Source organism: Lemur catta, chromosome 15 (genome assembly GCF_020740605.2).
Source record: "Lemur catta isolate mLemCat1 chromosome 15, mLemCat1.pri, whole genome shotgun sequence".
Lineage (NCBI taxonomy): Eukaryota > Metazoa > Chordata > Mammalia > Primates > Lemuridae > Lemur > Lemur catta.
The window spans coordinates 16182856-16207884 of NC_059142.1; the positions used below are offsets into that span (position 1 = coordinate 16182856).

Consider the following 25029-nt stretch of genomic DNA (forward strand, 5'->3'; position numbering starts at 1 on the left):
CTAATTTTTTTTCTATATATATTTTTAGCTGTCCAGATCATTTCTTTCCATTTGTAGTAGAGACGAGGTCTCACTCTTGCTCAGGCTGGTGTACCTTTACTTATTTTTTGAAAAGCAAGAACGTGTTTAAACAGCTCACTTAGCTTTTACAATTCATTCTTTTTGTCATCTTTCTTCATTTTCTCATCACCTTCACTTTGCACTGCTTGATGTGGATTTTACTGACCCAATGAGTCATAGCCTTGGTGATGAAGTTCTCTTGCTTTACTCCTTATTCTTTAAACAGAAGTTCTTTCTTCCAGTGAACTCTCCCTTCTTTTTTCTAATTTTCCTTTTAGTTGCCTCTGGCACTTTCTTATTCAGGCCAGATAAGGAGCCACACAGCTAGGCATCTCTGGCAGCTCAGGCCAGGCAGCACAAGATGCAGACAAGGGGTTACAGCATCTGGACAGAGTAGTCAGCTATTGTTAATTGGGAAAGTATCCCGAAAATACATTAAGTAACCCTTTTCTATGTAAAAGAGAGAAGTTTCTGGAATCCTATGTCATATCTTTTGGTTTTTATTTATTTACCTTTCTGTTTTGGTTTACTTGTTTTAAACTTTTTATTTTGTATTAATTATAGATTCACAGGAAGTTGTTTTAAAAATGTACAGAGAGGTCCTATGTACCCTTTACTCCTCCTTCCCCAATGTTAGCGTCTTGCATAACTTCAGTACATATCAACCTCATGAAATTGACATTGGTACAATCTACTGCCTTTATTCAGATTTCACCAGTTATACATGGACTTGTGTATGTGGGTGTGTGTGTAGTTCTGTGCAGTTTTGTCACACATGTAGCTTCATGTAACTACTACCACAATCAAGATGCAGAATTATTCCATCACTACAAGTCTCCGTCATGGTACCCTTTAGAATCATTCATACCCTCTTCCACTCCCAAGTCCTAACCCTTACCATCTCTGAGGTTTAGTTTCCTTGTATATAAAGTAGGGTTATCAAATGCCAGTTTACAGGGTTTTTCTGAGTGTTAAATTAGATAACACATGCAAAACATCTTGCCCAGGGCCTTGTTACATACAAGGCACTCAGTAGATACCTAGTTTTCCTTATCAAGTTAGCCTTCTCTAGTTATGGACTCTTATTAATAACATCCGAAGTGAAGGGTCAAACTAATATCCTTCAAAATGTAATCTCCACATTTAAAAAAAATCTTTTAGTACGTAGGGTTAGGGTTAGGGTTAGGGTTTTCCATCTCTATAATTATATTATTTCAAGAATATTATATAGGCCAGGCGCGATGGCTCACGCCTGTAATCCTAGCACTCTGGGAGGCTGAGGCAGGCAGATTGTTTGAACTCAGGAGTTCGAGACCAGCCTGAGCAAGAGCAAGACCTCGCCTCTACTAAAAACAGAAAGAAATTATATGGACAGCTAAAAATATATACAGAAAAATTAGCTGGGCATGGTGGCGCATGCCTGTAGTCCCAGCTACTTGGGAGGCTGAGGCAAGAGGATTGCTTGAGCCCAGGAGTTTGAGGTTGCTGTGAGCTAGACTGACGCCACAGCACTCTAGCCTGGGCAACAGAGCGAGACTCCAACTCAAAAAAAAAAAAAAATTATATAAATGGGATCATACAATATATAGTCTTTTGAAATTGGCTTTTTCACTAAACGTAATTCCCCGGAGGTCTATTCAACTTATTGCATATATCAGTTGTTCATTCCTTTTTATTGTTCAGTAATGTTCCCTGGTATCAATATTCCACAGTTTCTTTATGCACCCACAGAAGGACATTTGGGTTGTTTCTAGTTTGGAATTATTATGAATAAAACTGCAATGAACATTTATGTACAGGTTTTCATCCAAACCTAAATTTTCATTTCTCTGGGATAACGTCTAAGAGTTGAATTGGTAGGGCATATCATAAGTGCATTTTTAGCTTTGGAATAAACTGCCCAACTGTTTTCTAGAGTGGCTGTAGTATTGGCAATATATGTGTGATTGATTTTCCTGCATCCTTACTAACATTTGGTGTTGTTACTATTTTTTATTTTAGCCGTTCTGTTAGATGTGCAGTGATACCTCATTTTAGTTTTTTAATTTTTGTTTCTCTAATGACTAATGATATTGAACATATTTTCTTGTGCTTATTTTCCATTTGTATATCTTCTGTGGTGAAATGTCTGTTTATGTCTTTTGCCCATTTTCTAAATGTATTTTTTATTTTCTTACCGTTAAATTTTGAGAGTTCTTTATATAGTCTAGATGCTAGTTTTTTGGTAGATACGTATTTTGCAAATGTATTTTCCTAGTCTTTAATTTGCCTTTTCATCCTCTTATAGGGCCTTTGGCAGAGCAGAAGTTTTTATTTTATTTATTTATTTTTGAGACAGAGTCTTGCTCTGTTGCCTGGGCTAGAGTGCTGTGATGTCAGCCTAGCTCACAGCGACCTCAAACTCCTGGGCTCCAGGGATTCGCATGCCTCAGCCTCCCAAGTAGCTGGGACTACAGGCACGTACCACCATGCTCGGATAATTTTAGTAAAGACGGGGTCTCACTCTTGCTCAGGCTGGTCTCGAACTCCTGACCGCAAGCTATCCTCCCACCTCAGCCTCTGAGAGTGCTAGGATTACAAGCATGAGCCACCATGCCCCACCAAAAGTTTTTAATTTTTATGAGGTCCAATATTATCAATTTTTCGTTTTGTGGTTTGTGCTTTGGCATTAAATCTTAGAACTCTTCACTTAGTCCTAGCTCTTAAAGATTTTCTTCTTTTTTTTAATGGTCTTATATTTTATATCTAAGTCTTTGATCTATTGTGAGGTAATTTTTGTATAAAGTGTGAAACTTATGTCAAGGCTCTTTTTTTTTTTTGCATATGGAGTCTAATTGTTCCAGCATCTTTGTTGAAAAGGCTATCTGTCTTTCCTTCTTTGACTTAACATCAGGAAGAATGATTCCTCCCACTTTATTCTTCTTTTTCAAAATCGAGCTATTCTAGATCCTTTGCCTTTCCATATATATTTGAGAATAAGTTTGTCTTTGTCTACATAAAACCTTCCTGAGATTTTGACAGCAATTGTATTAAACTTATAGCTCTATTAGATCTATCAGTCTGTTTTGCATTGCTATAAATAAAATACCTGAGGCTGAGCAATTTATAAAAGAAAAAAGGTTTATTTGGGTCATGGTTCTGCAGGCTGCACAAGATACACCACACCAGCATCTGCTTCTGGTGAGGGCTTCAGGGAGCTTCCAATCAAAGTGGAAGGTGAAGAGGGGCAGGCATGTCACATGACAAGAGAGGGAGGAGGAGGGACCACGCTCCTTTAAACAACCAGCCCTCACGTGAACTAATAAAGCAAGAACTCACTCATTATCTTGGGAATAGCACCAAGTCATTCATGAGGTATCCACCCTCATGACCCAAATACCTCCCACCAGGCCTCACCTCCAACACTGGGGATCAAATTTCAGCATGAGATTTGGAGGGGTCAAATATCCAAACCATATCAGGAAGAATTGACATCTCTACAATGTTGAGTCTTTCAATCCATGAACATGGTAAATCTCTCCAGTTATTTAGATTGTCTTTGATTTTTTTCATCAGCATTTTGTGAATTTTAGCATAGAAATCCTGTACATGTTTTGTTAGACTTATACCTAAGTATTTAATTTTCTTTGGCGCTATTGTAAATGGTATGGTGTTTTTCATTTGGGTTTCTACATAGTCATCATCTCAAGGCTTTTTGTGCAGAACTGTGGTTGGGTATTATGAGGTTTTCATGTTCACAAAGGAGAGAGGAGCAATTGGAGTGTGAAGCTTGAGTCACGGGCATTTAAAAACCAAGTATGGAAACGTGGGCATAAGAACACACAGACTTGGAGTCAAATCTCAGCTCTGACACTTACTAGCTTTGTGTCCTTGGGCAAGTCATTTAACCTCTCCAAGCCTATTTCTTCAAATGTCAAAAAGGAGAATAATATTAATAACTCCTGTGCAAATCTTTTGTAAAGCTTTGAGATAATATATGTAAATGTTCTGTGCCTAACACAGTTCTCAATATGTCTTAGTTATTACTTCTGGCTGCAGTGGACTCATGTCATTCATAGTAAGGATCCACAAGTGAGAGAGGCAAGTGTGCCTACAAGGATGTGAAGTCTCGACATAGCTCTCGCCCTCAAAGGACTTATCATTTTGTTGGGGAAACATGCTATATGTATAAAAATTCCAGGGCAGGGTATTGCTTGTTAAGTTCCAAATACATGGGGCAGACAGTGAGTGCATCAAATAATTTTCTCACTCTGGGTTTTGTTGGCTCTTTTGTACCCTGTTCATCGATGTGGCTTCTGGATGTTGTTGATGAGAGAATGTGTGGAGGTAGGAGGGGGTGTGTACAGATTTAGGGGAAGGGAGTCATGTGGGAATATGTAATTAATTTTTATACTTTCCCCAGTAAACCATCGACCCTTTTTATGATGTCATGAGGGATTCCTTAATTTTGCAGCTGCTTCCTGATTACGTCAGAGAGGAGCCTTTCACCCCACAGCCTGGGGCTGCACTCATACAAGAATTGGAAACAAATGAAGTGCTGAATATCTAATGGCTTCCACAGGGAGAGCCAGTTCAGACTTCCCAGGCCTCCTCATGCTAGGTCTTCCTCAAGTATTTCTGACCCCCTGAAGTGTCTTTGTTCTAAAAAGACAGGACTTGGCCCAGAGCCAAGTGGGTGGGAGCCTAGGGACCCTTGACACATACCTGCCTCCATCCAGGTGCTCTGCAATCCTAAGTTTCTGCCCCTTTCTTGGATCCCATTTGGTGGGTGTTACCCTTCTTGAGTTCTCAGGATCCTCTGGAACCTGCCAAGAGTATCAGTGAGAGTCCTGACCTGTTCCAGCAGTCTTAAGTGCTCCCCTCCCCAACACTATCTCTACCTTCTCTTGATTTTCTTTTGGCAGCATTTTTCATATCTGTGTACTTCCTTTTATTCCCTCTTCTACCTCTCTTATAAGAAAGATGTTATACTTGGCATTATAAACTTTATGAAGTGTTCTACATATAATTTCTCTTAATTCAAACAAGTTTGTGCTCTCTTAGCTTCCCAACTGGTCTCCTTCACTGTTAGCTTTTTCCAGCTATCCTGTTATGTCCTAAATGCTTTAGCTACATTAATCTTCATAAAATACTCACCACTGCTTCATTCAAAAACCTTGAGTGAGTGCCCCCTCACAGTCTGTTGAGTCAAGTCTGTGTTCCTTTTTCTGGCATTCCAAGCCCTGTACTTTGTGGTCCCAGTCACGCATCAGGCAGAATACGAAGCATGCAGTACCTGCAACCCTCGTGTAGTACACGCAGTCTCTCCTGCATCTGCCAATTCCATCTTTCTTTGTCTTTTCCAGCCCAGGTCAGAAATGGTCTCTTCCATGAAACCTTCTCTGGTATATGCTAACTGAAATGATTTTCTTTCCCTCGTAACAGAAAGCATCTTACTTGCATTTTCCTTATGGCGTGTTATACATGTCTTGTGTGTATTCTTTCTGTCTTCCTTATTAGATTATCATCTTCTCGCAGACAGGATTCTGTTTTCCTTTATATACTCCACAATTGGGTGCCCAATAAGTAGTTTTAGAATTAGTGAGAAAGGTCACTTTGTTAGGAGGTTGGGATTCCCTTTGCCCACACATCGCCCTACTTTCAGAAGAGCTCTAGAAGAAGCCAGAGTTTTATAGTCCTAGAAAATCCAAAGAGAGCAGCGGGCATGACAGTAAGGACTCGAGGAAACACTGTCTTGTTCTGTACCTGTTTAGGGATATGTTATGGCTTGCCTTACACCCAGTCAGCCTAACTCTTTTTTGCCATTGTGCATGAATAATTTGCTTGGGCATATTGGTGCCTAATTCTTCTGACACATTCATTCTGCTCCTCAGGGAATAAAATGATGCTCTGAAGGTAAGACATCTGTGCTTTTGCTCTGAGATTTCGTTTTTGTCTGGTTCCTATGCAGTGACTGCTTCATCTACCTCCTCTTCAGCCAGCAGCTGCCACAGGGAACTCTGTGGCTCAAGCAGCAGCAGTCGAAAGATGCTCTCTCACTGCCCACTTCCTGTAGACAAGGAGGTTTTGGTGGGTTGCTCAGGAACTGTGCCAGCACTGTGTCTGACTGGTAACTGACTCATGAGAAAAGCAGCCTTTTGTCTGAAAGATAAGAGCCAGCAAATGGCCTCCAGGTGGTGTTAGTTTGGAGGTGACTGACCATTCATTTCCTCTCTTTGGGAGGAGATGGTGGGGAGGGAATCAGTGAATATGTGATCTTGTCTGCATTTTTCTCTAGCTATTAGTGAAGCAGCCAAGCAGATAGTTGATTCTCTCTGCTAGTGGACCCCAGTGCCCTCTGAATCCCTTGTGTTGCTGTCAGGGTATCAGACTTATGTGTCATCCATTCTGTGTCTTCTCTTCATTACTCTTCTCATCCTCTTGCCAGGAAGCAGGCTGTGTGCAACAAGCGAACTCTGCTAGTTCCATTGCTGCCAGATTTTTTTGTAACCAACCAAACTCCATCTCACAGATACTGGTTTCCCCCAAATCTCTCAGGGACAAAAACTCAGTATCCTGTCCTGGGAGTTAATCAGAAGCTATATTTCTGAACTCTCATCCCTTGGCTGGGCTTAGAGGGTCCAGGCAGGTGGGCCTCCCTCCCCTCCCTTGCCCTCCCCTCCCCTTCCCTCTCCACCCCTCCTGCCTCACTCCCATTTCCTGCAGGAGGATGCTTTGCCATCCTGGAGCCATCAGGCACAGCTTTGCTTTGGCAGCACCATCGCACACACACTGGTGGGAGAGGGGACGTGTTTATCACTTTTCCTGGAGATTATCTGTTTAAGCACTTCTCTGACAGTTACAATAACAAGGGCAGTGTGTTGTGTTTCCCAGCAGAAGGACACTTGCTGTTGAAAGATGTATAGCACTAATTAGAAATACATAACATCCGGCCACATGGCAACCTTCTCCTGGCCGCTCCATTTCCTGATTTCATGCAACTTTGACGACAGTTGGTTTATGTTTTCCATGAATATGTTCTCAGAAAAACGAGAAAGTCTCCCTGTTACATACGAGCGAGAAGAATATTTCTGTCTGAGCAGGTATTTGGCCACAGGAATACTGGGTGCCGTGGTTACCTGCCCCCATGTGGGAAGGGGACGAACCAAGTTCAGATCTCAGGTGACTTTTCTTGGTAAGAAATATTTCTGTCTGACTGACTTAGTCAAAACCATTACCCTAAACCCTTGAGCAAACCTGCTTTTGGAAAGAAGGGGAAAGGCTATTTCACAATGTTAATGAGTTCCTCAGCTTATGTCAGGCTCCTGCTACCTGACACAAAGCCAGAGGAACCCAGGCAAATACCAAAGCAAACAATGCCTTTTCCTCCCCACCCCCACCCCCATCACTTGTTGGCTTGAACCAACCGAACTCTAGGTATATATATGGGCATTTGTCAGACTAGGTCCAGTTTCCTAGGTCTAGCATGTGGACTCTGGGAATCTACATGCTGTTTTCCCACCCACTTGTATAATGGTGAGTACTCGTAAGGAGTGGCATCTGATGGCTTCTAGCCCTTGGAAGCCTATGTGAGGCAAAGAGCATCCCATGAAGGTACCATCCACTTAATACATTTCTCACTTGAGGCACTAGGTTCAAATTGCCACGGTTACTTGGGTAAATAATGACTTTTTTCACCCTATTAGAAAGTCCTAAGGTTGCAGAGACCATGTTTTATTTGTAATTATGTTCTCCATGATAACTAACACAGGGCCTACCTAGCACATTATAGATGCTCCATATTGTGCTATGGTACCACTGACCCATGGAAAAAGACAGGCCTTCCAGAAAGTACTCCAGATAACATGGTCAGTCAGAGGGCTGACCAAGACCCAGACCTTCTGACCCCCTAGATAGCTTGTAATATCTGCACCTGCTTGATCAGGGCAGAGCAGCTTACTGGTTTGTACACACAAACCAGCAGTGCTACCAGGCCTTTTTTCAGGAGGCGGTTGGAGGAATTGGGGTGACGTAACCATGACCAAGAGCAGAGCAGTTGTAAAGCTGCCTTCTGTTTGTTCTGAGAGGTAGTTAAGCCCTTCCAGACATACACCAAAGAGGCTCCAGTGTTGCCACCCTGCGTGGTCCCCAGACCTTATTGCAGGAGGTTTAAAAAAAAAAAACAAAAGGCCTACCTGGACTCTCCAGAGGCCACAGATACCACTGTTCTTAAGTAGTTCTTTCTCCTCCTTGAGCTCTAGCCCCCCACCTGAACTCTGAGAAACAGTCAAGCCTGGGGTTGCCATTTGTCATAAAAATAGAAATAAGCTTGGTGAAAGAAATCTCCCTCTCCCCATCTTGTCCTTGTCCAAGCTAATGAGAATGTCTTATTAAAGCCTTGTGCTCCTCAAAATGCCAGTCTCTTAGGGTTAAGACACTCCCTCCATCCCTTGCAGTCTTCTGTGTGCAGATAACTTCTGCCTAAGATGCCCAGTTGTTGAAGGGCACTAATGTTTGGTCAGTGTGTCAACCACCAAGATCCATTGGTCCTCTCCCAGCTGCCTCTGCCTGGGACTTACTCCTTTGTTCTGGGCTTTATTGCTACTTAGAGGCAGGCTGCTGGCAGTGCTTGGCAGAAGCCTGGCCTGAGCTGGGACCATACACAGTGCTGCTGGCTATGGGGAGGGTGTTGGGGAAGAGTTGGCATCTTTCCTTGGGACAGCTTACACGTCCTCCTCTTCCCTGCTTTCCCTCCTCCCTCCTTTTGCTTCTTGGGCTCTTGTTTTCTTTCTCTCCAACATAGGTTTAGGACCTTACCAGGAGAAGAATGAGAGTGGTGATCTGTTCTAATCACATGGATTGTTACCACTTCCTTACTGCCTGCCACAGTTGAGTTGAAAAGTTAGAGGGTGACATTTGGGACCAGTAGGCATCTGGAAGATGGCAGGAGAAAGCCACAATAGAAGAATTGCTAAACTAATGCTATTCATATGTTGGGCCCTTCTAAGCAGCAGCCTGCTCCTTCTTCCCAGGACTTTTAAAAGTGGTTTGGGGCTGGTTTTATACACTCCAGTCATACTTGCTCCTGGATGAAGGAATACTGTGTAACCTCTCCTGGAGTTCAGTTAGGCCCATTGACAAGATTAGAGATTTAGAGAGAGAGAGGACCCACAAGTGCTCCCCCCTTGGCTATTGAGGTTAAAATGCAGGCAGGGACAGAGATCAAACATGTGGCTAATTATCCTTTTAACACTTGGAGATTCTAAGAGTTCTCCTGTATTACAGAGAGAACTAACAGATTAGCTGCTGCCACAGGTAGTGAGGCTGGCCCTGATTCCATCTCCTGTGAGTACTGGGAGTCTTCTCTGAAGCTGCAGGTTGGACTGCTGCCTTCTGTTTGTCACTGATTCCTCTCAAGTCCAGATGAAGTGGCTATCGGAGAGGGCCTCAACAAAGAGTAGGTACAGGCAGGGATTTGGGAGTGTGTTATGTAGCTCCCACCAAAGAATAAATCTGCCAGTGGCTCCTTTCAGGGACCTGCAGCCAGAGGGAAGTTAGCCAGGCTGAAAAAGTGAGGGAAAGTGGGTGCTGGCATTGGGAGCCAGATTTATTTTTTAGTTATGGGGAAAAAAATTTGTGAAAACAAAAGCTAACACTGATAAAGTGTTATTATATGCCAAGCATTGTTCTATATAAAATTAACTCATTCAGTGAAAATAGGTTATTTGTGTCATGTGTGTTCTTTTAGGAAGAGGAACATAGAGGAGCTAAGGATGGAACCAAAGTTTGGTGATTCAAGAAGATAATTTTTTAATTTGTATTTTTCTGATCTTAATTGATGATTGTACTCCTGCTTACTGTACATTAGAGAGACGGAGTTAATTAAATCTTGAGTTCTTGTTACTGTAGCTTTACATTATCAGTAGCCAGCTAAAGGCAGAGATCCTGCTGCTCTGGCTCACACTGCTCACCTTGAGGTAACTGGTCCAGGGGAAGTGATGCGCTGCAGAGTTGACTCAGGTGATCCGTATTATGTTATCAGCGCTTCTCCGTATTGCCAGAGCTTGTCTTAAGCGCTTCACGTGCATTCTTACGTGGGCTTACAACCACTCTCTGAGAGGAATATTGTAGTCTTAGGTGAGGAAAAGGAAGCTCAGTAACATGCCAAGGATGCACACCTTATAAAGTAGAGAAGAGTAGCCTTTGTCCCCCAAAGTATTGATGGAGTTTCATTTGCCTCTCCTCAGACTGCTTCTCAGAGGAGTGTCGCTCTGTGATCCAGGAGCAAGCTGCAGCCCTGGGCTTGGCTATGTTTTCTCTACTGGTACGGCGCTGCACCTGCTTACTTAAGGAGTCTGCCAAAGGTAAGCAGGAAGGGTGCCTGACTGGTGGGCTTTACAGCTGCCTGGCCCTGTCCAGACAAGCCTCAGAGTGCCATACTGCTTCTCAGTATCTTCTCCCTCTACTCTTCATTCTTCTTCCCAACATGCTCCTCTTCCTTTTGCCCATGGAACTAGTCGCATCTCCTTTTGTAGTCTGATTGCTTCTAAGGCCCTCTTTTCTTCTTGTGGAACTATTCCCTCCCTCTTTTCTCCTTTAGTAGTTAGGATTTTTCACTTTACCTATGAGCTGCTGTGGGTTCCTGCATCTTTAAAACATCAGAAAAGTGAGTTTTCCTTTTTGTTCATACTCGATGTCGTGTTTTTTGCCCTTTATGTCTCTCTTTGTCTGGCACCCGGTGGATGTTATAACCACTGGGGACTGGCCATCTTGGGAGACTCACTGGACTAGAGCAGGTGCTATTTTTAGCCCTTGGGTTGAGGTAGTATCCCATATCCTTTAGGGCTGCCCTGAAAATTCTAAGCCTGATGGCTGTAGCAGTGTAAGGTAAGGCTGAAGGTCACACCTTTCTTTCAGCTCCTAGGTCAATACTGGTGAGCAATGAAGCCCCTGTGTCACCCCCTGCCACACCAGCTTTGTGAATGCTTCTAGCCTCCGGGCTGCCTTTTTTCAGGGACAGGGGAACATTTTTTATTTTGAAATAATTTCAGATTTATAGAACAGTTGCAAGATTATTAACATTTTATAATACCATATGGCTTTAAGTTCTCTTTCTATACACATACATATATTTAAGATTATTATTATTTTTCTTCTGAACCATTTGATTTTAAGTTGCAGGCATGATAGCCCTTTACCACCAAATACTTGACTCTATTTCCTAATAACAAGGACATTCTCTTAATAACAATTATCAAAATCAGAAAGTCAATATTGATATAATACTATTATTGAATCTACAGAGCTTATTCACATTTTACAAATTGGCCTAATAATGTTCTTTATAACAAGGGAAAAACATTTTTTTTTATTCTCTAGGATCCAGTCCTAGATCACACATTGCATTTAGATCAGTCTCTTCAGTCTCCTTTTATCTGGAATGGTTTTTTGATCTTTCTTTTTCTTTCATGACCTTGATATTTTTGAAGAGTACAAGTCATTTATTTAATAGAATGTCCCACAATTTGGGTTTCTCTGGTATTTTCTTATGATTAAATTCAGGTTATGCAGTTTTGGCAGGAACTCTGTTGCCATCTCACGACTGTGCTGAAGGAAAGCTAGAAGGGTAGGCTAAAGGACAGAGTAGAGACTTCAGCCAGGCAAAGCAGAAACAGCTATCTTTGGGGGCAGACCCAGTGCACTGGTTCTCTTGTCCTGCTTTTCAGAATCCTCTTAGGTGCTTGCACTTGTCCTTGCTTCTGGGCCCAGCTTTCCTGTGGACTTGGTCTCCCTTCCCTAAGAGCTTGCTGCCATCCCAGCACCCCAGGCCTCACTTGGAGACCACAGCAGACATAGGCCCAGTTCTCACCCTTTGCCTCTGCAGCTCAGCTGTCCTCTCCTGAGGATCAGGATGACCAAGATGACATCAAGGTGTCTTCCTTTGTCCCGGACCTGAAGGAACTGCTCCCCAGCGTGAAAGTCTGGTCAGACTGGATGCTTGGCTACCCAGACACCTGGAATCCTCCACCCACATCCCTGGACCTGCCCTCACAGTAAGTTGGCCTGCCCATTCCTTTGGCACTGCTGGCCTTGGCCCACCTGTGTTCCCACAGGTTCCTTGTCCTGCTCTTTGTTTCCTTCTGCCCACAGCCTGCTTGTTTCTCTGTTCCCTCTTCATTTGCACTTTGTTTTTTCCCTTCCTTGTCCTCTGATGGTTTAGGGTTTTTTTTGCCTGTTCGTCAACCCTGTTCCTCCTCCTCCTCTTGCACTCTCTTTTTTTCTCACTCTGTAGCTTGCTCTTTGTTTTGTTATCTGTTCTTGCTCTTGTTCCCTCATATTGTTCATATTCACAGTCTCTGCAGCTGCCTCTACAGTCTGGATTTGTGTTGATATGTGTGAGAGAGACTTTGTCTGTGTCTCTTTCTGTCCCTTTTAGTTTTTCTTGTGCATTTTTCAGGCTCTCTCACTGCTTCTTGTGCTGTCTTCCATACTCCATCTCTGTGCCTCCTCTTGTGGCATGGAAACATGTGGGGTGGGTAAGTACATGCATATCTCTCTTCTGTTGTTCACTAATGCCCTGTCTCCTCACCATGCTCCAGCCCCCATCTCTGTCTCTATGTGTCACTGTGGGATCTCCTAGAGCATTTGTCGGAGTGGAGTATGTTTGTCTGGAAGTATGTGTGTCTGCTTGGATGTGCCTGTGTAGATCTGTTGGTGTTTGTATGGCTTGTTTTAAAATTGTGGTAAAAAATACATATAAGAAGGGTTTTGAGTGTAGGAGGACCACACGAGAGGGGGAAAAATGTATATATAAAAAAAACAAAATTTGCCATCTTAACCATTTCTAAGTTTACAGTTCAGTGGCATAAATTATATCCACAATATTGTGTAGCTATGTATGGCTGTTTCTTTTATCTTTGTCTGTATCATATCTGGGTTGTATCTAACTCTGCCTGTGTGGGTCCATTTGTCTATGTGTGTCTGTAAGTCTGTGTGTGTCTCAGTGTCTTTCTGTGTCTGAGTGTGAAGGTCTGTGTGTATTTGCCTCTGGGGGCTCGTCTATCTAGGTGTTTTTCAGTGTGCCTGTCCATGTCTTGTGTTTATGTGTCCATGTATATCCATCCATCTGTGGCCACATGTTTTATATCCATGTGTTCATATGATATGTCCATATCTGTACCTGTGTCTATGCTTGTTTGTATCTGTGTATCCTTGAGCATGTGTGTCTCTGTGAGAGGTTCATGTGTCCCCATGGGGGTTTATTTCAGTGTATGTCTCGTCTCCATGTCTCTGTGTCAATATCTCTGTCTGTGTCTGTATTGATTCTTGGTCCATGTCAGTCTGTGTTTGCTTTGGTCTCATCCATATCTGCATGTGACTGTACCCTATGAAAGTGTATGTTTCCATATGTTCCTGAGTGTCTGTCTGTGTCCATGTTTGTCTGTAACCTTGTCTTTCTGTGTCAGTCTAGATCTTTCTGTTGGAGGCAGGATTTCTGCGTATGTGTATCTGCCTGCTTGCCTGCCTCTGTCTCTTTGCCTGCCTTTGTTGTCTGCCTCTGCTGTGTGTGTGTCTATATCAAGGGTCAGCAAGCTATGGCCCACAAACTGAGAATGGTTTACATTTTTAAATGGTTGAAAAAAATCAAAGGACTACAATTTCATGACTTGTGAAAATTATATGAAAGTCAGATTTCAGTGTCTGTAAAGTTGTATTGGAACATAGCCATGCTTATTTGTTTACACTGTGCCTATGGCTGCTTTCACACTACAATAGCAGAGTTGAGTAGTTGCCACAGAGATTGTGGCTTACAAAGCCTAGAATATTTACTATCCAGCCCGTTACAGAAAAAGCTTGCGGATTCCTGACCGCTATCTGTGTTCCCATGTGTCCCATTCTTCTTTGTGTGTGTGTGTTCATATTGGCACAGTAGTATACATGTGTGTACTTTTAGGGTCTGTCTCTTTTCAGCTGTGTTGACTGTTTATCTCTCTATCTCCTGTTCCCTTTATCTCGCTCATTATCTCTGCCTTTCTCTCCCCACCCCCACCTCTCTATTTCCCCTTTCTGTCTCCCCCCTTTTTTTTGAGACAGAGTCTCACTCTGTCACCTGGGCTAGAGTACCATGGCATCAGCCTAGCTCACAGCAACCTCAAACTCCTGGGCTCAAGCCATCCTCCTGCCTCAGCCTCCCGAGTAGCTGGGACTACAGGCGCACACCACCACACCCAGTTAACTTTTACTACTTTTAGTAGAGATGGGGTCTCGCTCTTGTGCAGACTGGTCTCAAACTCCTGAGCTCAAGCCATCCTCCTGCCTCGGCTTCCCAGAGTGCTAGGATTACAGGCCTGAGCCACCATGCCCGGCCTCCCTGTCCCTTTTCTTCCTCCAGCCCCATTCTCTGCATTGTTGTCTCTGGCAGGTGCTATGTACTCAAAACTCCTTCAGGCTCTTTGTGGTGTGAATATGTGTGTTTCAGAACAAACATCCTTACCTAGTACTTCATCATTTGTCTCCAGTCCTCTTCTCTGGGAGGGGGAAAATACTGGAGAATAGAGTATGGAGACCTTGGCTGCTGCCAAGGGCACTTCTGGGTAATATGGAAGGGAGCTTGTCTGGGTTAGCTCCTAGACTCTTGCGTGACCCACAGGGGAAGGCCAAAGCAGATATTTCTGATCAGCAGTTATTGATCTCTCTGTGTAGATTGTGTAGTCTTACTCTTCCCCTTGCCTCTGCCTTTCCTTCTAAATTTTTTCCCTGTCTTCACCCCAAGAAGCACCCCTGGACTGTTAATCTCACCCTCTCCACGTCCTCCCAAGCTCTGTCTCTATAACCGTGTAGATGGTGCTCACAGCATCGAACAGTTCTCTGCATCCTTTCTGTGAGCCCTGCTAGGTTTCCAAAATACACTCCAGGCTAAGGCCTCATGAGCCAGGGTCTCGCCCTATGCTGGGCAGCTGGGGCCACACAAAGGAACTGACAGACTGGTGGCCTGGGGACAGCTGTTTCCCAGCAGTGATCCCCAAAGAGTTAACATGTATAGCCTCAAACTTTTCAGGCTGTTAATCTATAATATGGAGTAGGCAATTTATAATTTTGTAAAGAAAATGCCAAGAAAGGACTCAGCTCTCCAAGTATCTAAGCCACTCCTTCCGAGCATGCGCATGGGTTGCTGTATATTCTTTCCTTCCTCTTGGGAGTGGGGAGGCAGACCAGCTATACCTGGAGCTTGGGTCTTGCCTGGTCACCTCACAAGCACAGGTCCCTTAGATAATCCATTCAACCCCTCTTTACCCATATCCTGGGCTATCAGGTCTGTTAACTCTCTTAGGCAGCATGTCTCCCTCATCCCTCCTCCTCCTTTCACTCCCTTTGGCTTTTGTTTGGCTGAGGAAATGGAAAGCTCACACAGGAAGTGCTGGGCCTCATTTGCTTGAGGTGCTGAGTCTGTTTTCTCTTTGGATGCTGCAGCAAATGGCCCGTTGCCGGCTCTGCAAGCTGCTGCCCATCTTTGGGCAAGGGCTCAATCTACAGCTGGGCACGTGGTCCAAGCTACAGCCATCCCCGGCTGGGCTTCACATCCTGGGCTACAGAGAGGCAAAGGGGGTTGAGACATTTAAATCATATTTGCTTAGTCTTTTCAGACTTTCCTTCACAGGGAGAGCAAATCTGACCAAATAGTATATTGAATCTAATTGCCCAGTAAATCAATTACTGTAGCTGTGGACACCACTGTCTTGTGAGTCCAGTCTGGGCTAGAGAAGTCAATGTGATAGAGAATAAAGTACCCTTCTGCACTGTCTCGCAGCAGTCAGGATCAGCAGCTGGTTGTCTCTGGAATGCAAGTTTAAGCATAAAGGAGGGGCTTTGCTATCCTGGGGCCTGAACCCAAGGCATGGTTGTTTAAGGACTAGTGTGACTGTTAAATAGAAAATCTGGTGTGACTACCACTGAGGGTAATCCCACCTTATAGCCTTCAGACGGAGCACTGGAAAAGTAGAATAAGAATCTTACCTTCTTCCTTTCTAGTTTCTCATATTCTCATATAGCTCCCCAATACTCACTGAGTAAATACTGTGGTTGAGAGATTAGCAAGGTATGGTGGGTTTCAAACTTTCATCTTATGCCCACTGATCTTCCATACTGTTTACCCTTTCCTTTTAAGGCTATAGGGAATAACACACCCCAAATGGTTCTGTAGATGTCAGAACTATAGACCCCCTGACATGAGTAAGGTCCTTGTTGACGATCTTCATTTTGAAGGGTTTAGGAATGCTTTCAAGGGAGTAGGAAGGAAATGGCTTCCACTTAACACCTCTCCTTTGGATGCTTTCATTGGTCTTTGCCTGCATTTGTTCTCTGCAAAGACACATTTCTCTGATCCTAAGATAAGGTGACAAGATAGCCTATATTTCCGTTTGCTTTTCCTCCAGAAACCCCACTCCGAAATGGTCCCTCTGACACATTGGACCCATATTTCATCTCACTCCCTTCATTCCCTCCCTATGTTATATTTGTTGCCCTCCTTCCTGTGCAGTTAGAGAATCATTGCACAGCACCCTCCACTCTCTTAGGGGAATTCCAAAGCTCGTTAGTCTCCTTGGTTCTGTCCTCTTTGCCCATGCTCCTCTTCTCTTTCCAGCCAAATGTACTTTTCCTAGGCAGTGACAGGCATGTGTGGAACACCTAGATGATGATTATAGAACATCATTGGTGCTGGAGAGGGATAAGGGCAGGATTGTGGGGCCATTTGTGCCTTTCATCACAGTGGCACTCAGGTCTGTGTGCTGGAGTTGGCATATATGGAAATAAGGTGACTTCCCATTTGTACCTGTTAGGAGTTGTAATAGGATGGCTTTGTATCCCAAGAGATCTTTGATACAGAGGATTGTAGCAGGGTGTGGAAAGTTGCCTGGGGCCACTGTGAAAGGCAGTCTAGAGTGCTTTGGTCTATTTAGAACAGACCACAGTGTTTAAAGGTGCCATCTATTTGTCCCATCTGCTAGCAGAGTTTCTATTCTGTTCCACACCAAACCTCTTGTGAGAAGGGAGAGACAGCCACTCTCCACTTTACCAAGTAAGCATGAGGAAGGTTGTGAATGTCAGGTGATAGAGAGGAGCAGAGCAGCAGGCTTCCATGAGCCTGAGCATAGCGACCCCTTGTATCCCGGGACCTTTTGCAAGGCTAGGGCAATGGGACAACCTACCTCATTTCAGTCTCTGCTGAAGCCAAATCTTCCCTCATCTTGATCTCTAGTTCTCAGTAAGTGAAAGAGTCAGGGGACTTTGAGAACATCCAAACCTAGCCCAGCTGTGGCAGTTGGTTTATTGCTTTCAGCTGGTACTTGAACCCAGGTCCTGGTCTTGGAGGCTTTCCCAGGTTTAATCCCCAGAGCTTTCTCTGCAGCTGTATGACACTGTGCTGACCCCGAATGAGGATAGGAAAATAGAACCAGTGCCAAGCCAGAGTCTCTTTTTCATTTGGAGTCTGGCTGTCTGCCCATGACCAGGGTTACATAATGGGAAACATAGCTGGGGCTCTGGAGAGCCCGCGTTTCGCCAGGCTGCCCAGACCTTCGCATTCTGATGCTATATATCTTCCTAATTGTAGCTCGGATGCATTTATCACACTGTTGGATTGGAGTATTGTTAAAAAAATAAAATAAAACTCTAGAAATTCTTGAACTTGCTGCTTTTCCATGGCTTGATAGTCTACAGAGCATGCTAGAAAAGGCACATAGAGAGCCCTCTGAGGTATTGTCACATAGGGAGAAATAGGGATATGTAGGTAGTATGCAGTAAGCTAATTTCCTCAGGGAGTCTACATGTGTTGACTCTGTAGATGAGATAGAAATTCTTGAGTTAAAAAACAGCTAGTTCACTCACCCTCCCAGGGCAGCTTTGAAATAAGAACTAATCCCAAGTCTAATCAGCACCCCTTCAAGGACGTTTAATACGTCTTCCCAAAAGGGCATTTTAGGAGGTCACTAAGTAATAGTCCATCAGCACTTCCCTGAAGGAAGTGGTGGTGACTGTGGGAAGCCCCTTTGCTACCCTGGCTCCCCACCCAGTCTCCCTGGCTCCGGGTTGGGGCGTCAGCACTATAGCCTGGCACCAGGGGGTTCCTCTTCCTCCAAGTGCTGAGTGTGGGGCACACGTGATCTCTCCCATGGCAGGAGCCTCTGTCTCCTCCCACAGGACTCCTTGTGAGAGGAAGGGGTGGTGGCCTAAGGCTCCAGTCTGACCCCAGCAGGGTACAGCAGCTGACCCCAGGGAGAGTACTTTCCAGCTCTGGGCTGAGGTTATTTGGGTCCAGTGTGTGCTAAACTAAGAAGATGTGTTGGAGTGGTTACAGCTTAAAGTTTGGAGAGGCAGGAACCGTGAGAATCCGCACCAGGGAGGCCACTGAGGGCTCCACTCATGCCGTGGAGATGTCAAGATCCCCTAGGGGCTGCTGTTTCCCAAACATACAGTGCTGATGGGTTTAACACACCATGGTGATGTGACAGAGGCTGTGCATATGAATGTAGCCTGGGAGATCTGAAATCAGAATAAGGCACTGACCTAGATGGGGGTGGGGAGGGAGTAGAAGTGCTCTGGTACTTGAGAAATCCTGGAATGAGGTTACTGTGACCTGTTGCTGGCCACAGGGTTCCAGCTGCACTGCTTAGAACATGGAGTTTATATTCTTATACTAGTGCAGGATGACTAAGCTTCAGAATTTGATTTGCCCTGTTGGGCAGAATTGATTTAGGGTTGAGTACTCTCCTGAAGGCCTAAGTTGACTTGTTTGTATAGACTAGAAAGGTAGAAGGGATTGTCCTTGCCTGAGTCTTGTATTCTTTTGTGGTCCCCCATAAACATCTCTTATTCTTGGAGTATGGTATCTTACTGCCCATGTCTTAACTCTAGAATAGTGATCTCTGCCACATTTGGCTCTTCTGTGTATCATGGTGGTATCTAGAAAACACAGTGTTTATAGTTCCTACATTTCAGAGGAGCTACATAGATTTCTCCCCACCTTCACCCCATCCCAGGGCCTGTTGAACTACTTAGCACTGAGGTACCAGAACTGGATCCTCTGTCCCCACTGCAAATAGGGTTGGTGTGACATCTTGGTTCCTGAAGGGGCTTGCTAAGCCATTTTAAGCCCAGGTATTATTCTTTTAACTCTGCCAGACTTGTAGATTCAGGTCCATTTCTGCTATTAGCTGCTCACCTCCTGCTGCTTTCTCCAGTTGAATGAGAAGTCCTCCAGGACAACAGTGATCTTATGTTGGCCACTGATCCCCATATGGAGACTTGTGAGCTAGGATATAATGACCTATAGGAAAACAAGTTTAAAAAAGCAGATACTGCATATCTTAGGAGTGTTTCTCTTGTTAGGACCTTTTGTCTGTCTTTGTGTCTGTGGGCTTTCTCCTTTCAGCTTCCTTGTGCCTAGTTTCTGTGCCATCTTGGCTATATTTCCAGATCTCCTCACTCCAGGAACCAAAAGACCCAACTCGTTTCCCATCTGTGCTACTTCTCTGATCTTCCATAACTCTGAAACACAATGCAGGGCTTCTTCTCACTCAACTCTTTCCGGGTTTGTTCTGCAGCTGTGGAGTTTGAATGTTAGTGTTTAAACAAGCTGGTATTACACAGGAAATGGCCACCTCCACAGGCCCCTGCAGGCTTGTAACATGGGGTCATTGTACTTGATATTAATCACCAGCCAGCCTGTTCCCCCAGTAAAATATGAAGGAGTGCTTAGTCCTCCTTAGACTTGCCAAAAAGATGGACTGAGCCCTGGTTGGGCCTTAGCACTCCACTCTTCCCATACTGTCTCTTTCCCTCAGTCCTGCCCCAGTTGGAGCTTTCAGAAAAGTCTCATCTGACCCCTTCCCTATAAAGTTGGCAGATCTGCCTTTCTTTCTGAGTTCTGGCAAGGAGGTATATTGTTGTGTATAACATGTCTCACATATCTCATACCTTAATCTTTCAGAACGTGTTGTAGTTGGGTAACATCTCCTAAAGAAAACTCCAAAATTTTAGAAACACAGAAACCCACTGGCCCATGTGGGAGCAGGGTTTCTCAGTTCTCTGGGCTGAAGCTGCTTTTCTACTGCTATTTGCAGAAACCCCAGCCTGAAGGGTTAATCTGATTCCCCAAATCAATATCCCCCCAAACAACCAGCCAGGAGTGTGTGTTGGTTCATTTCTGTGAAATGTGTTTCCCCAGTCACCTGGGCTAGCCTGGGCTGCATTGTATCGGCCAGCAGCTGCACTGCACTCAAACTGACAGCTACATTAAACCTTGGAATTCTGAGGCAATAAAAAGTAAATTAACTCTTATTTTTTTCCTTTCCTGATGGAGTAAGTGAATGCATGTCTGTAGGGAAGCGAGCCTTGGTTCTGAGTGCATGCCTCTAACCAGTCACTGCTGGTTTGTCCCAAGCTAGGATCTGGCGTTCAGACTCCAGCCAGGAGTCTGCTTTCCTGGTGTGTGGTGTGTTCTCTGGGGTTGGGCCAGTGGGTCACCCTGCAACTGCTGATCCCTGCTCACTAATCACATCACAGCTGCTGAGAGACTCCCTTGCCACCATTCTGGAAGCCATAAACGGGCTCATTGGACACAGTTTCATATTCTCCGGCTGCTTTGTGTCTGCTTGGTGAAGAGTGCACCCTAACTTTAGTGGGATTTTGTGGGCTCTGGGGGTTTTCCTAAAATATAAGCTGAACCAGAACAAGCCAGAAGGACTTGCCTGAGCCCACAGCACTCTAGAGGGTCCATTTAGAATGGTGGTTTGAGATTATCTGAAAAGCCTTTTGGGGAATTATTTCCCAAGTATTTCCAGGAGATTGGGAGCTGTTTGATTTGGGGCTTCTCTCAGTCCAGGCCAGCCTTGAATACTTAGGGTCCAAGGGCTGCCGTAGGGTGAAGGTTAAAAGGTGCTCTCAGTTGGGATAAGGAACTAAAGCAGGAAAAAGCTAAGCTTTTCCCCTTCTACTTAGACAGGAAACCCTGTGTTCACCCACGGAACTGACCTCCTAGCCCAGAGGTCTGATTGGGGTAAGCTGAGGTGATGTTGCCCAGGTTCCAGGAATTACCTCATCCTCTTACAAATATCTTAACTTTTGAGTTCAGGCATCTCACCTAGTTTTTCGAAGCACCTCTTCCTTTTAGTATTAGTTTCCTGGCTCTCCCACATACTCCCAGTCCTATAGAGAGTCACTGAATGGCCCCTGGGTACCTGAGTGGTTGTGTTCATATCCGTGGTGTTCAGTGAGAGGAGGTAACTAATGATATGAAATGTGAACTGAGCTTGGGCAATCCCATTGAGATACCAGAAGAAAGCAGCTACTCACAATCAGAGTTCAAATATAAGACCACTCTGAATTGACCAGGGCAGAAATGACCTTTCATTGAAGCGTTTTCTACATTCCCTTGGTTCTTCTCAGTCTAGCTTGGCCCTTGGACCACTTTTATTTATATTTCTGAGTTGGGAACTGAGGGCATTTCCTATGTCATTTGGCACAAGCTGCTGTCTTACAAAGAAACACTGAGGTAGACACTCGCATCCACCTTATTTTTACAGTGACTTATAAGGTTTTGGCACAAGGTGGGTGGTAATGGGCAAAAGGCAGATGTGGGCAGGGGTCCCTAGTGGTGGCCAGCAATCTCTGGGAGGAGTCAGTTTTGGTTTATCTGAGCCTTAGGGGACAGGAGAGCATGGTAATGAGAACCACATGGTACCACATATTTCTTCGTCTTGGATCCAAGATGGTAGGGGTGGGAGGATAAGAGAGGGATGTGGGCCTCCCACTGTGGCAGCCGTGGGTAATTTTCTGCTGCTTCTCTCTGGCTGGGGATGCTGCTGCCCACACCATCCCCCAACTATGTCCTCAGCAGCCTTGACCTGCGCAGCACCAACCAGGGCCCTCAAGCCAAGAATTCAGCTGGGAGACTTTTCACCTTCTTCCTTCTCACTGTCGTCTTTCCTGTTTATTTTCCAAATTGCTGCTCTGCAGCCCAGCAATGCCTGTTGGCCAAAGCTCACCAGTGCTGTGGGATCAGACTCAGGCAGTGGGCTCAAGTGGCCAGCAGGGCACTGGGGGAGGAAGTGGGAAACTGGAAGAGCCTCCCTGTGCGTCTCCCATGGGCAGCACTAACCTCGGAGGCGGCCCTGAGCAGCCCTATCACATCCGGTGCTTGTCTCTGCAGCCGGGACCGGAGGATAAACTATCAGAGCTGTGGGGCAGTGCATCATTCCTCTTATTATTTTCTTCTCTGCAGATGGGGTCGTGGAAAGTTCAGTTCCTTTTAACCCTCGAAGTTCTGTTTATTCTACAGCTGGTAGCCTGAATGCCGCGTTTCCCATTACATCACAAAGGGGCTCAGGCAGATCTCTGCACAGAAACGTGTTGCAACTGTTTATTTTTTTCCATATTTAAACATTTCTGACAGCCAAACCCAGCTGAGCCAAAAGATGGAGCTTTGTGAATGAGTCTAGTTGTCGGTGTCTGCACAGAGAGAGGCTTTAGAAAACTCTCATCCCTCCGGTGATTCTTCCCAAACATGTTCTTTTTCCTGGGCAAAGCCTGTGAAGCGAGTTACTTCTGCAGTACACGTGTGTTGATTATGTGCCGTTGTGTGATTAATGGGGCTGTGTTCCGCCTGGTTCCCAGGATACTCTTGAAAACAAGATGTTTCATTTCATTGCCTTTTCCTAGTGCAGTGGTTACAGTAAATAAACCAGTGCAGCCTCCTTCCACCTGGAGCCAGTCAGGGAGTTCCCACACCTCAACTCCACTTTCTCCCCCACTGTCACCCTTAGTGGCATGTCCCTTGAGTGCTCTTTTTTTTGCTATCTTCCAGAGGCCCCTAGTCTCTGGGAGAAACAAATTGCTTAGGTCTGAGGCCCCTCCCTAGGAGGACTTGTGCAGTAACTCCCCAGGGAGATTCCAGGATGATTCTTATAGCTCTGTTTGCATATTGCCTCTTGCCACCCCACCTCTTAAACCTAATTGTGAAGATTTTCTTGTAATTCCCCTATGCATCTCATTCTTTTCGGAGTAAAACTTGGCATCCATGGGGTGCTACCTGTTCCAGACTACCTGGTTAGGTGCTCCTCTGGAGAAGAAAGCCAAGTCTGTAAACTTGGCAGGCCCTGTATGTGGTATCCCTGGGCAGGCAAAAAAAAAAAAAAAAAAAAGGCTATATGGATCCTTAGCACTCACCAAAGCAAAAATCTGAACCGCAGTAGATTTTTGACAAGTGATTATGACAGAGAAATGAACCCCTTTTTTATAAATCTACCCTGGAATTTCAAATGGGGAGAGCTAAACTTTGCAGTGTCAAGGTTTCTTCTCAGGTTCAACCAGGACCTAGTGATATGCGATTAGAATGACCAACCATCCCAGTTTGTCCGGGACTGAGTAGTTTCTGTGGATGTGTGACTTTCAGTGCTAAAACTGGGACAGTCCCAGACAAACCAGAATGGTTTGTCACACTATACCTAACCTTCTACAAGTGAGAGAAAGAAGAGGTTGTGGAATGGCCAACATAGCACTGATGAAATGCGTAAGAGACTTTACCTTCCTGGAAGGATCTTGGCAGGCAAGAAATGAGGTTTTTGTTGGATCTGTGTTTGATTGTTTGTTTTCCTGCTTATATATAGGGAAGGGATTTCTAAAGCATTGCAGGGGGAAACCCTCATGACTCTTTCTGCACTATGACTGGACCGGCTGTGGCTGAAGGAGGAGAGACTGGTGCTCATTTGCTGTCTGTGTGGCATATATTTGGCTGGACGGTAGTGGGGAAATTCTGGGAGCGGCCTCAGGCACTGGTTGTCTAGAGTGTTTGAATAAGTGTCTCAGGCACACTGTCTGGAAAGGTGACAGGACCTGCATTAGGCAACTGATTCTCTAAATTCTTTTTCCTCTCTGGTGAGGATTAAAAACTTCCTGTAATCAATTTGAACTTTGCATAGACACACACACACTCACCCCCCAGACTTCTGCCATGGGCACAATTTTGTATTCTAGCATTTTGGGTATGATTTCCTGGAGGATACCAACCTAAACAACATTTGCTGCAAGTACCTCCCTGCTCACAAGTGCTGAGAATACTTTTACTGGTCCCTCTTTAGAGCCACTCTTCTTTTCTCACCTTATTTCTCACAGGGTTGCTGTGGATGTGTGGTCGACGCTGGCTGATTTCTGTAACATACTGACTGCAGTGAATCAGTCTGAGGTGCCACTGTACAAGGACCCGGACGATGACCTCACCCTTCTTATCCTGGAAGAGGATCGGCTTCTCTCAGGCTTTGTCCCCTTGCTGGCTGCCCCTCAGGACCCCTGCTACGTGGAGAAAACCTCGGATAAGGTCAGCCCCAGGCCAGACATCCCTCCCCATTCACCCCTCCTCTTAATTCTTCAGACTTTTTTTATTCTTGGGAAGTTTTCTGTGCAAACGGAACACGATTAAGTCATTGAGAAGGGTGTTAAGGGAAAATATCGACCTTTTAGCCGCTGACATCCAGCACTGTGTCCTGAAAAAAAAAGCCCTCTTGACTTCCTTTGGTGTGTGTGTGTGTGTGTTCGCTGGCATGTTGTATATACGATCATTTCCTCACTTGTTTAAATAGTGCAGCTTGTGTTGGCAGTGCTCTCACTCAGCTCCAAATGGTTTGCATCATGCTTAAAGCACCCTCCTTCCTCCCCCCTTTCTCCTTCCCCCCAGCCACAAAACTCTGCACTAGGAAAACAGCCAGGGCTTTTTCCCTTCTCCGAGGAGGAGAGTGATAAATAGGTGACTAGAGAGAAGCAGACACCATGTGTTAACTTACAAAAAAAGCTTTTAGGAATATGAAGCATTCCCCGCTGCCTGGTTTCTATTTTCCTTCCTCTGAGGACTATGTTTTAACCTGAACTTTTTCTTGTCCATCTGTTTATAGAAAACAAAGCCCATTCCCTGTTGCTCTGGTGGGGACTGTGGATCTCTTA

At 44.8% G+C, this 25029-nt stretch overlaps 1 protein-coding gene across 2 annotated transcripts in view; it reads left to right on the forward strand.

Moving 5' to 3' along the window:
• The window catches only part of SMG6 (SMG6 nonsense mediated mRNA decay factor), a 212981-nt gene that overhangs the window by 89663 nt on the left and 98289 nt on the right, over positions 1-25029 (forward strand). For both annotated transcript variants that reach the window (XM_045526113.1, XM_045526114.1), the window contains exons 11-13: positions 10287-10403; positions 11924-12092; positions 24208-24409. In XM_045526113.1, coding sequence (XP_045382069.1) covers positions 10287-10403; positions 11924-12092; positions 24208-24409 — 488 coding nt within the window. The remainder of the gene's footprint in view (positions 1-10286; positions 10404-11923; positions 12093-24207; positions 24410-25029) is intronic.